The sequence below is a fragment of the Ranitomeya imitator genome, chromosome 5 (assembly GCF_032444005.1).
Source record: "Ranitomeya imitator isolate aRanImi1 chromosome 5, aRanImi1.pri, whole genome shotgun sequence".
Taxonomy (NCBI): domain Eukaryota; kingdom Metazoa; phylum Chordata; class Amphibia; order Anura; family Dendrobatidae; genus Ranitomeya; species Ranitomeya imitator.
Window position 1 is genome coordinate 500,550,576 of NC_091286.1, and position 13,044 is coordinate 500,563,619.

General features: G+C 40.9%; 1 protein-coding gene across 2 annotated transcripts in view; it reads right to left on the reverse strand.

Moving 5' to 3' along the window:
* LEKR1 (leucine, glutamate and lysine rich 1) overlaps positions 1–13,044 on the reverse strand; it is a 315,794-nt gene that overhangs the window by 3,373 nt on the left and 299,377 nt on the right. For both annotated transcript variants that reach the window (XM_069727447.1, XM_069727448.1), the window contains exon 12: positions 2,716–3,015. In XM_069727447.1, the coding sequence (XP_069583548.1) occupies positions 2,716–3,015 (300 nt within the window). The remainder of the gene's footprint in view (positions 1–2,715; positions 3,016–13,044) is intronic.

Consider the following 13,044-nt stretch of genomic DNA (forward strand, 5'->3'; position numbering starts at 1 on the left):
AGATCCGCTCAAAAGAAGTGACATGCACTTCTTTTAAATCCACGGATTTTTCCGCACTATCCGCACAGCTTTTTTTTTTCACATTGATTTACATTGTACTGTAAATCATAGTGCGGATCTGCAGCGTTTCTGCGCGGAAAAATCTGCTGTGGATCCGCACTAAATACGCATCGTGTGCACATAGCCTTAAAGAGAACCTAACAACAGGGTTTAGCCCTATAAACTAAAGGCATGGCTATAACGGCGCTGTGATGCTGATTAATATGATACCTGATGTAGAGGGATCCACTCAGTGGTTGATGAATAATCACCTTGTGAAGTCTTCATAAAATGATGTCTTGTGTGCTTTAGGGCAGGACGTGGAGGCAAGGGTCTTTTTCTGGTTCTCCGCATCCCCACCAGCCTCCTCTGCTTTTTGTGCAGGCCTTCCTTCTTCTTAAAATTCCCTGCGGCCGCCGCCATCATTGTGTGGGTGATGTGTGCGCAGTGTGAGTCGGCGTCCTGTGTGCAGGACTTCAATAAAATGCACAAATCGAGGTTTCAGCTTAATTAAAAATTTCCTGAGAAATTTCAAAGTCCTGCACTTGCACTGCGCATGCGCCGCCCACACAATGATGGCGGTGGCATGGAATTTTAAAAAGTAGGAAGGTCTCTGAATAATCAGGAGGCTATTGGGAAGGCGGAGAATGATAATAAGACCCTGCCCCCACACCCCACTATGAAGCACACACAGAAGACGCCATTTTATCAAAACTTCATAAGGTGAGTATTCGTCAGCCAATAAGCGAATCCCTCTACATCACACTGTCATTATGACCATGGCTTTACTTTATAGGGCTAAATCCTGCTGACAGATTCTCTTTAAAGCCAAGCATACAGGCTAGAATGAGGTAGGTAGCCTTCTCACCGTCACAATCTGCATTGCCATAATTTTTATTTATGCTCCATTATAGGAACAGAAATGTGGATATAGCAGAAGTGTTGGACCTATTTGCATGTCGGACATCAGTGGTGTCATTTGGACCACACTGACTATTATGGGCTTTGTATTGTTGCCAGCATCAATCACAGTAGCTATCGTCCAGCATTTTTGGCCAGATCTGAGATGGAGACTCCAAATCGAGTCCCTAACGTCTGAGCCTTACAGCCATTTTGTATCAGGTATCAAATATATTTGTCACACAATGAGAGTGGTTTCTGCTTTTTTTGCAGATTGCCATATTGGATAATGAGAACCTGAATGATAATGTGATACTTTTATAATTAATTATTATTGCACATAACCTAGGCACACCTGGTGGTATAAGTAAGTAAATAGTAATAGTGCATGTAAATAAATCGGGTACTATTTGCTCTCTTACTTACTGCATGGTATTTGCTCATTGTTTTTATCCTAGGTTTTGTCTGTTAATGGTCACAGTGTGAATGTGCACCTACATATTGCACTTATCCCAACAGGTCTGTTGGCCCATTTCTTTGGTTTTAATAATTAACGAAGCTTCTAGTTACATCTTACACATTTAAGCTTACTGCACACTTGGTTCCATGATGGTTTGATGGCTTCCATCTGAATCTGTGAAAAACGGGATTTGGACGTGTCCCTGAAGGAGCCTTTTCTGACAGTGAAACAAACTGGGTGCTCTGTGTGGCCAGTGTGAGTCTATTCAGAGGGGCAAAAGAATGTAGTCACCTGATTATTTCTCTCTGATAGAGAGAACCTAAGACTTCCAGGTTTCTCCTGGCTGCTTTCACACCAGCTCATTTATCATCAGGATCCTATGCTATATATTAGTCACTAATAGAGACTTATTGTTAATCTATAAGTCCATCTGTATGGGTGTATAAAATAAATGTGTGTCTAAAAAACTCAGCATGCCCTCAGAAGTCTAATGAAACACTGATGCATCTGTATCCATATGGCATAAGCATGTGATTAGTACTGGTCCTGTATTACATCCGGTGCTGGTTTATGTAGCTCACCTACCTGCCTAGAAGACAGCCCCCCATTATACACACCTATAATACATCTGCATTGTGAATCCATATTACAGATGAATACTAATACTCCTGGGTGAAACAGACCTAATTATTTTCTCCATAGACTATTATTCCCAATGTCTTCATCATTGCGATTAACTCATGGAAGAGATGGTGCCACCATTTATTATGATTAAGTTGTGTGATAACAATGTTCCATAAATATGGTAACTATTTCCCAAACTGTTGTGCGCTTGGTCAGGTTCTCGTGTGATTAATATTTAATTTTGTTTAGAGATCAGAAACTGTTCAGTCTGATAAAAATGCAGTGATAAGGAACATTTGGTGGCGGCCCTCAGGGACCATGCATATGGTAAAGCCTGTACAGGGGCACATGGAGTCCCTACAGATCTGTATTACAGACCCTTAGGCAATCTGAGCGCTGCCATTTGGTGCTTCTGTGCAGAACTATATTATCCCCTAGAAACATTGCTTCTAGGGAAGAGTACTTCTGCATAAAATCAAAAGCATATGGAGGTGCAGAATGGGTCTTTAGCAAGCCGTACAGAACACAGATCAGTGAGCATGAGCCCTTACATCTTGCACTGTAATGGGCCAAGTGCATAATTCACATTTAATGGTTGCGTTCCTAATTATCATCTCATCTGTTGAATAAATGGATGTCAAATAGATCAAATGTTGATTATATTCCAGATAGATGAACCATGAACACTCTACCTCTTGCGTGGCCTGGTCCAGGTGGAGTCTCAGCTCTGCACAGTTTAAGTTCATCTCTTTCAGTTTGTCAGCTTTTGTGTGGACGTCTTTTCTCATTTCTTCCAAAACGGAGATGTTGTGGTCTTGCTCTCGTGACAATCGAAGTTCCAGCTCAGAAACTATTTTTTTCAGGTTTGTAACCTCACGTTCTTTACCCAGATCTTTCTCAGTAAGTCTTGCCTGAGCTTCGTGTAACTTCTTTTCCAGCATGGTCACCTCGGCGTGGAGTTCATCACACGCCTGGGAGATAAGAGAAGGTATCTGTAAGACATTAGAATAAAATTCATTAATGACTTGTAAATTAGATATGAAGACATACAATGCCCAAGTGACCAAAGTGAAAAGATGTGAATGAAATAATTCAGCATCGGTTCCCAGCGCTTCGGTTTGAGGACAGGTCAGGAGGCTGACCTTGTGTGTCCACAGACACAAGAGACTTGGAGGTTAATGCAGTGTCCATTTCTCATGGTTACATTCTTTCCACATATATCTCACTGCTGTCCATGCGGAGGTGCCGACCACATAGCACAGACAGTGTAGGAATCTGTAGGCCACACTCTTCTATTATGGTAGCAATCGATATCTCTTCGGGGATGTGAACACCACCAGTGATGCGTGTCTATTTATCTTTGTGCCCACTGACGGCTAGAGATAAATGGAACAAGTGATTTATAATGTGTACATGTGGAGAATTGACAACCTGATTTTTTATTTTTTTCTAGACAACTTACCAAAAAAAAATCAAGGACAGACAACATTTTTTAAGGACAGATTGGAAAGTCATCATGAATTTATGTGATTACAGTGTAGAACTCAATATTCAGATGGGCAACCATTACCAGCAATTACTTCAAGCTAAAGAACCTCCAGCTTCACCCAAACCACAGATGCATTCATATTTTTGGATGGATAGTGGAACAAAGAGCCAAGCCTTTACTGATTTTATTATGTAATTACATCTAGAGTTTTACTATGACGCAGAGAAGCTCTACCGTGTAAGGAAGCCACCAAACAGCTCGATGTATCTCAGCATCTGGGCCTTATTAATCACAACATGGAAAGGTAACTATTCACAACTGAATCCTCAGTTTAGACTTCAATGTAAATAACATTTAGGCCACGTTCACACATGCAGTATATGGTCAGTATTTTACCTCAGTATAAGCCAAAACCAGGAGTGGGTGATAAATTCAGAAGTGGTGACGTATTTCTATTATACTTTTCCTCTGACTGTTCCACTCCTTGTTTTGACATACAGATACTGAGGTAAAATACTGATCAAATACTGAATGTGTGCATGTGGCATTAGAAAGGGTGCCGCAGGGGTCCGAGAAGCCCAGCGCCTGCGCACTGCAGTGATTGACTCTGCCTTCAACACGGCAGATAAAGTACGCCTGCGCAGGAGTCGCGACAGGAAGCAAAGAAGAGGACGTCATCGCATGAAAATGGGAGGCGCCGGAACCGGACCACGACGCTCATCAGACCGGACCGCACTGGACCGCCCCCCAGGTGAGTATAATCTAACTTGTTTTTCTTACCTTTCAGGATACATCGGGGCTTTTCTACAGCATTACAGAATGCTGTAGAGAAGTCCCTAATGGTGGTGGCCAAAGCTTATATACGAAAAAGTAGGTGACAGATTCCCTTTAATGTGTTTTCCCCATTCATTTGAATGGGTGAAAAATGCTGCAAACACACTGAAAGAACGGACAGTCTGCAAATGTGAAAAAACAACTTAAAGGTTCAAATCTGTAAAGAAAAAATAAGCACATATGCATGAGATTTCAGAAATTTCATTCAATTTGCTGTTACTTAAAATGCTCTGTGGCAAAAAAAAACATGCCCAGAAAGACACTGCAAAAATGCAGCATGTGAACAAGCATGTACCCCCATCAGTCACAAAGTGGTAATGCTATCACACCTTGTCATGAGTAAAACCCTTCCTTTAAAACGCATGTTAAACACAGCAAAAATGCATGAACAGTAGGCAGCGCTTTTTTTGCAAACACTCTGCTGCAATTACTGAATGTGTGCAAGTATCATACAACAGCAAGAACTACCACCAAAGTTGAGAACACAGGGGCTGCAGTGCTGGTTTAGTGCTTCTGACTAGTGGTGAGCGAGTATACTCGCTGCTCAGGTCTCTCCAACAATGCTTGGGTGATCTTTGAGTATTTTGACGTGCTCGAAGATTTAGTTTTCGTCGCCTCAGCTGCATGATTTACAGCTGCTAGACAGGCTGAATACATGTGAGGATTGCCTGTTTGTTAGGGAATTCCCACATGTATTCAGGCTGTCCAGCAGCCGTAAATCATGCAACTGAGGCAACGAAAACTAAATCTCCGAGCATGCCAAAATACTCGGAGACCACCCTAGCGTGTTTGGGGAGACCCGAGCAACAATGCTATTTGCTCATCACTACTGCTGACCCTTCACAGCAGCGCTTCAGGATGGGCTGCAGTCCCTTATTTCTCAGAGTCAGTGGGGGGATCCTGGCAGTTGGACACCCACCAGAAAATGATGGAATATCCATTGCTTTATTACTACTCTTATATATGACGATACCATGCTGAAATAAACATAAAATATATTTAATAAATTCTGAATGATCAGAATTGAACTAACACAATGTGACTAACGTGAGGCAGCATAAAGATGACATTTAGAGAAGAACTGTACTGAGTAATGAATGTGGGAAAACGAGTAGAGGAAAAAGAAAGGCTACAATAGAAATGATAATAACAAGACGGATGATTGGATTCTCCTGAGAATGAGATGAATGAAAAGTGTGAACACACAAATAGAGAATTGCGGAACAGCAGGTCATTGGAGGAGCACTGAGGCTGATTACAAGAGTGTCCAAAAATGGGGTTGGATATGGGGAAAAGATGGCGGAGCAATCTCATAAACTGCACTGCAAACATCAATCACATACGTGCAACAATCCCACATCTCAAAAACGAATGTATTTCACAAAAGCGGCAAGTATCAGGCTAATTCATATTTATAGGCAAACAAGCCGACATTTCCTTCACTTCTTACCCCACTGACTCGCATTCATCTTATATTGTATAAAACCACTTCTAAAAAGAGTGACCACCAATATGGTTCTTTGCATTGTAAATGTTTTCCACCCATTTTTCTAAGAACCCAGAATTACAGAACATCCCAGATACTGTATGCCGCTGTATGAGAGTTCGGCATGGGACACTGGACAGTGACCTCGGAAAGGTGAACTTGATGGACCTGTCTTTTATCAACCTATATCATCTGTAAACTACGTATTTCAGACCATATTTCCACATAGCGTATATACTGTGTTTATTTCTGCTGTGTTTTATTGTGGGAAGAAAATCTATTGCGTTTCACTATCAAAGCAAAGTGGATGTGATTTCATGAAAACCCAGGCCTACTTGGCGTTTGAAGACGCTGCTGAACTGTGCGTTTCTTGTGAGTTTTTTCCTATAAAGGCTTCTATAGGGACACTGCAAAAAATAAACCGTATTTAAAAACACATGTAAATAAAGGTTTCTGTACTAAAAAAAAACACATTAAAAATCTCTGCTTAAAATCAGTCTTCAAAACATTTCACAAGAAGAGAAAAATCCATCAAAAATCAGCAAACACGCAATAATCAGATAAGATTGTTAGTGAATATTTTTTGTGGACACTTGCTATAAACATTTGCATAAAAAGCAGCAAAAAATTCAGTGTGAAGACACGGGGTCAGCGGGTGCTCTAGTACGCTGCCAGAAACCGCATGAACTGGGGCACATCCCACCGAACGCCTGCTCTACATTTACCGTGGGCATAATACTACTCAAACAACACAGGGTGAAGGTAAAACAATGTGGCAACACTTTATTGAACCACAAAACAGGCAAAAAACATGTAAAACAGTCCCAGCAAAATACTCAAGATGGTGCAAATTACAGTCTCGCCTGTCTGCTGACTCGCCTGGATAAGAGCAACTGTGACGTCTGAGCATCCAGGGCCAACTACCCCACCTGTTGCACACACAGAGAGGAGGTAATGACAAGCTTAGGAAAATGACAGTTCATTGAGGTTCACGGCCAGGTTCCCAGAGTGTCACAACCTGGCTTCTCCAAATGTATTCATGGGGCTCAGGTGACCGGTGGGTCCAAATCCTGACTACCCGAAACATATCCATGGTTCTGTGATGGTCAATGGAGCAGATCTGAATTCTTTTAGCAAGAGCTGTGGTCACCTACGCTGGCATCCTGTAGAATGTCAAATCTGTGTTGTTTGTGATGCAGCCATGATGTCTTGGCTGCTGTCTTGTGAACAGTTTCTGTTTCTTTGGATGTCCAGATGTCTTGGCTGAATTATGTTACAGAGGCGCATAGCCTCTTTTTATAGTTAACAACTGTCCTTCAAGCCAGTATCCAGTGGTAAAAGGGATGAATGGTGACAACTCATATTGTTTGATTATTTATAGTTTATTCTTCAATGTTTGCAAGTCAACAAACTGGCTGGCCTGGACAATGTGTAATCAACATATCAGCAAACATCATTGCTCAATTAACCTGTGTCTCTATCTTCCAGCACAACACCACAATATGTTACAACAAATGTCAACTTACAAGTCAATAATACAAGCTTATACGCACAAAAGTCTGTGTTTTCTTGACCTACCAGAAAGAAACACATAAATTCAAAAATCAACAAATAGATAACAATCTATTCCTCCTGGCTTACTGAAATAGCCATCTGGTTAATTAAGATAAAATGCTGTGTTGTCACACTCAGCATTTATACTACGTGGGACTACAGCCTCAAGATGGTTGTTGTGGTTGATTTGGTTGTTCACCAGGAGCAGACTGCACTATAGGTTTCTTTATACAAAGCAACTTTTTTAATACCCTGAAGTAGAGTCAGTGGTTGGACATGGCTTAAAATGGATGGATATTTACATTATACACTTTGAAACCAGCAGGTCTCAAAAGCAAGATATAATTGTTTGCCTTTTAAGAATGAAGAACTCCTAAAAAACAATTGGATCCTGAAATAAGGTACTTGACTAAATAAAGACTGCTAGATATGGCAGGTGTCCCTGATGAAGGCGGTCGCAAGCGCAAAAAACATGTACAGCAGTAACTGTCCCGCACCATACTGACACCATTCATCAAACGTGGATCCAGTTATTCGTCTGTATGCATAAATGCTTTGGAAAATCTCAGTGTGAACACTGTAGACTAATATTACTAATATTCTGAATATAAACTAGACACAGTCGTGAGTCACAATGACTCACTCGCCAGCATTTCCTCATTTGATGAGTTCTTTGAGAAATCTAAAAGATAATGGTGGCCGTCAAGAAGGAAAATCCTGGCGCAGGTTAACTGTAGAAAATGACCTATTGTGTTTTATTACAAAAAGTGCATAGGGTTACATAAGAGTAATTACTTAAGGAAATCCATTAATCACATGGCTGCAGCGTTCAATTACTGACAATATATTTTTGAATATTAATCATAATGTTTCAGTGGTGCTTTCATCCACTTCTCACTTAGCCAACCCATCTACTGCTGTGCACTGATGAGGGGCAGTTACCCCCAAACAGTTGTATGCAAATAGAGATTCTAGTTTATATATCCCAAGCCATATGGTAATGCTCTGTAAAGGGTAAATTGGCTTATAGGATTGCTACTAGGTGGCACTAAAGTCCCTGAACTCTTCTTGTATGAAGAGGCTATTTGCAAATTACATTGGATAATGAGACTAATGTAACCCATAAACATTAGATAAAAGTTGACCAAACCTTACAATTTAGGCAGGATTGCCTGTCCATCTATTGTGTAAGGTAGGGGTGGGGAACATCAGGACCCAGGGCCATTTACGGCCCTCAATGACCTTTTATCAGGCCCCTGAGCAGATTCTCAGGGGCCGCATTCTTGGGCAAGGAGCTGTATTTTGATTGCCTCCATCTCATTAATTTATTCTTGCTCTGTTAGCACACACACGGTGTTCACTACTGAACATTAAAGGGCATGCAATGAAAAATTATGTCCTGAAACCAGTGCCAGAGTCAGGATGTACTTTGTGGGTGGAGCTTGTACGTCCCCGAAGGATGGTATAAATATCCAAATGGCCCTTGGCAGAAAAAAGATTCCCCACCCCTGGTGTAACGAGTTGAGTTGACTCTCTCCCAATGATGTTGGGAGCTGGAAGGAATGGGCAAGTTGACTGTTAACCCATTATCTACCAATGTCCTTTTTTCGGGATGCCTAATCTTTTGCTTCTAGCAACTAAGATTTTATAATTTTTATAATTAATGTTTTGTGTTGTGTTTGTAAAATGAATGTTTTCAAAATAGGAAATCATGTCATTGTCATTTTTAATTGAATATTGGGACGCCCTTTTCTGAAAAATCCATACTTGTAAAAATTTTAATTTGGCAAGTAATGGGTTAACCCCTGATCCTTTTGATCACCCATGAGATGAGCCATCACTTTACCAGTCGGACTGTGGCTTACTTCGTTCTCCCATTCAAACCACAGGCATACTCAGCCAATCCAAGAATGAATGGATATGGTGAAAGATGTCTGTGGGATGAACCAGGACTTAGCTGTCTAATGTTTGAGTACCTTTACATAAGCAGATCTGTAGACTAAAGATAGGAAATACAGAGAGCACCCAGTTGACACATAGTATCCATTATATACAGTTAGGGCCAGAAATATTTGGACAGTGACACAATTTTCGCGAGTTGGGCTCTGCATGCCACCACATTGGATTTGAAATGAAACCTCTACAACAGAATTCAAGTGCAGATTGTAACGTTTAATTTGAAGGGTTGAACAAAAATATCTGATAGAAAATGTAGGAATTGTACACATTTCTTTACAAACACTCCACATTTTAGGAGGTCAAAAGTAATTGGACAAATAAACATAACCCAAACAAAATATTTTTATTTTCAATATTTTGTTGCAAATCCTTTGGAGGCAATCACTGCCTTAAGTCTGGAACCCATGGACATCACCAAACGCTGGGTTTCCTCCTTCTTAATGCTTTGCCAGGCCTTTACAGCCGCAGCCTTCAGGTCTTGCTTGTTTGTGGGTCTTTCCGTCTTAAGTCTGGATTTGAGCAAGTGAAATGCATGCTCAATTGGGTTTAGATCTGGAGATTGACTTGGCCATTGCAGAATGTTCCACTTTTTGGCACTCATGAACTCCTGGGTAGCTTTGGATGTATGCTTGGGGTCATTGTCCATCTGTACTATGAAGCGCCGTCCAATCAACTTTGCAGCATTTGGCTGAATCTGGGCTGAAAGTATATCCCGGTACACTTCAGAATTCATCCGGCTACTCTTGTCTGCTCTTATGTCATCAATAAACACAAGTGACCCAGTGCCATTGAAAGCCATGCATGCCCATGCCATCACGTTGCCTCCACCATGTTTTACAGAGGATGTGGTGTGCCTTGGATCATGTGCCGTTCCCTTTCTTCTCCAAACTTTTTTCTTCCCATCATTCTGGTACAGGTTGATCTTTGTCTCATCTGTCCATAGAATACTTTTCCAGAACTGAGCTGGCTTCTTGAGGTGTTTTTCTGCAAATTTAACTCTGGCCTGTCTATTTTTGGTATTGATGAATGGTTTGCATCTAGATGTGAACCCTTTGTATTTACTGTCATGGAGTCTTCTCTTTACTGTTGACTTAGAGACAGATACACCTACTTCACTGAGAGTGTTCTGGACTTCAGTTGATGTTGTGAACGGGTTCTTCTTCACCAAATTAAGTATGCGGCGATCATCCACCACTGTTGTCATCCGTGGACGCCCAGGCCTTTTTGAGTTCCTAAGCTCACCAGTCAATTCCTTTTTTCTCAGAATGTACCCAACTGTTGATTTTGCTACTCCAAGCATGTCTGCTATCTCTCTGATAGATTTTTTCTTTTTTTTCAGCCTCAGGATGTTCTGCTTCACCTCAATTGAGAGTTCCTTTGACCGCATGCTGTCTGCTCACAGCAACAGCTTCCAAATGCAAAACCACACACCTGGAATCCACCCCTGACCTTTTAACTACTTCATTGATGACAGGTTAACGAGGGAGACGCCTTCAGAGTTAATTGCAGCCCTTAGAGTCCATTGTCCAATTACTTTTGGTCCCTTGAAAAAGAGGACGCTATGCATTACAGAGCTATGATTCCTAAACCCTTTCTCCGATTTGGATGTGGAAACTATCATATTGCAGCTGGGAGTGTGCACTTTCAGCCCATATTATATATATAATTGTATTTCTGAACATGTTTTTGTAAACAGCTAAAATAACAAAACTTGTGTCACTGTCCAAATATTTCTGGCCCTAACTGTATAGCGTATGACACAAGTGTGCAGACTCAACTGGATACAATTTTGAAAAACAAAAGAAAATACAAGGCGGTATTTTTCAATTTTTGGGCAAATGCTTGCTATTAATATTAAAATGGGATGATGTATTTACTTCAACATATACATATATTATCCAGATAAAGAAGGATAAATGCCAAGAACAAAGCCACAAGCCAAAGGAATGGACTGTGATAGTGACATAAGCAGATGTATGAAAACGAGCACGAAGAAAGCACCGATGTGTTCCATTTGGATACATGAAGGTTCTGAAATATTATATAACATTATCTTTCATTTCTCTTTTTTGACACTGACAAAGTTCTGTAAGAAAAGTGGTGAGAACACAAATTGGTTTCACAAGCCGTAAAGTAAAAAAAAGGATCAATAAATTATGTGTAAGCTAGGTGGTGGGTTGTCAATTGATAGCAAAAAGGTCAAGACACGACTTAAGGTCAATCCAAGCACCGGCTATAATTCCCATGATGTGGGAGACAATACTTGCAAGTAAAATGTCAGAACCTGTTGAAAAAAGGATATTGCAGCTTGTTTGACCACAACATGCAGTTAATAAGATATAGAACCAGTGATGTATTAAGAGAAATATGCAAAATCGTGAGTAAGCTAAAAATCTTGTTTATTAATAACAGAGTAAGGGTACCGTCACACAGTGGCATTTTGATCGCTACGACGGCACGATCCGTGACGCTCCAGCATCGTAACAATATCACTCCAGCGTCGTAGACTGCTGTCACACTTTGCAATGTACGACGCTGGAGCGATAATTTCATGACGTATGTGCGATGTAGAAGCCGTTGGTTACTATGCGCACATCGTATACAATATCGTGCACACCTTTGTTACACCATGCGATCATGCCGCCACAGCGGGACACTAGACGACGAAAGAAAGTTTCAAACGATCTGCTACGACGTACAATTCTCTGCGGGTCCCTGATCGCAGGAGCGTGTCAGACACAGCGAGATCGTAACTATATCGCTGGAACGTCACGAATCGTGCCATCGTAGCGATCAAAATGCCACTGTGTGATGGTACCCTTAGTCAACTAGACCCTACACCATTATATGTCATTGCTCATTCACAGTGATATCATTCAGTTCAGGACTGAAGATACAATCTGGCAATGGGAATGTAGGCAACTGCGGAGTCACCATGTTTCCACTGGCAGAAATCCATCTTTTTTTTTTGTGTCTTTTTATTTTATGTGTCAGATTTGGCTGACATTTATCAGGTTTACTATATGTGATATACACAAACAAACCCAGAAGCAAACTGTTATGCTTGAATCATACATACACTGTATCTCCTTCTGTGAAATGTATACATATTGACATTATACTTGCCCAGCGGCGGACACATATAGACGAGGGCCCCTGTGTGAATACAGTATATGGGTCCTTTTCAGTCAAATAACTTATCAAAATGTACAATTCCACCTGCATTACAGGTAAAAGTGGGCCTCATTACCTGCTGGGCACCTGTGCGCTGCACCAATGGTAAGTCCACCTCCGTACTTGCCAACTCTTGTAGATTGTATGGTACAGAAGAAAGCAGAGACCTTGGTACTGAAAGAACTGCAGGCAGAACCCCTGCAAAGCCAGGAGTCTGCACTGCGGCAGCACTCGTACTAGGATCTTTGCGACATTTATTTTTTAAAAAGCAGCTTAAATGAAGAATAAAGCCACTATTCAAAGAGTTTTTTTTTTATTAAATACATCTGTTTTGTATATACAGTTAATATAAAGACCAGATTGATGCACCATGGTTACAGACTACTAACAAACCTATATGTAGTCCGATACAAACTCCACTTCTACCTTTATCAATTGCAAACTTTCATTGAACATTTGCAAAATCTGAATCATACATAGATAGGTATATGTTTATATAAATGAGGCTTCAAATATGTGGGGTTT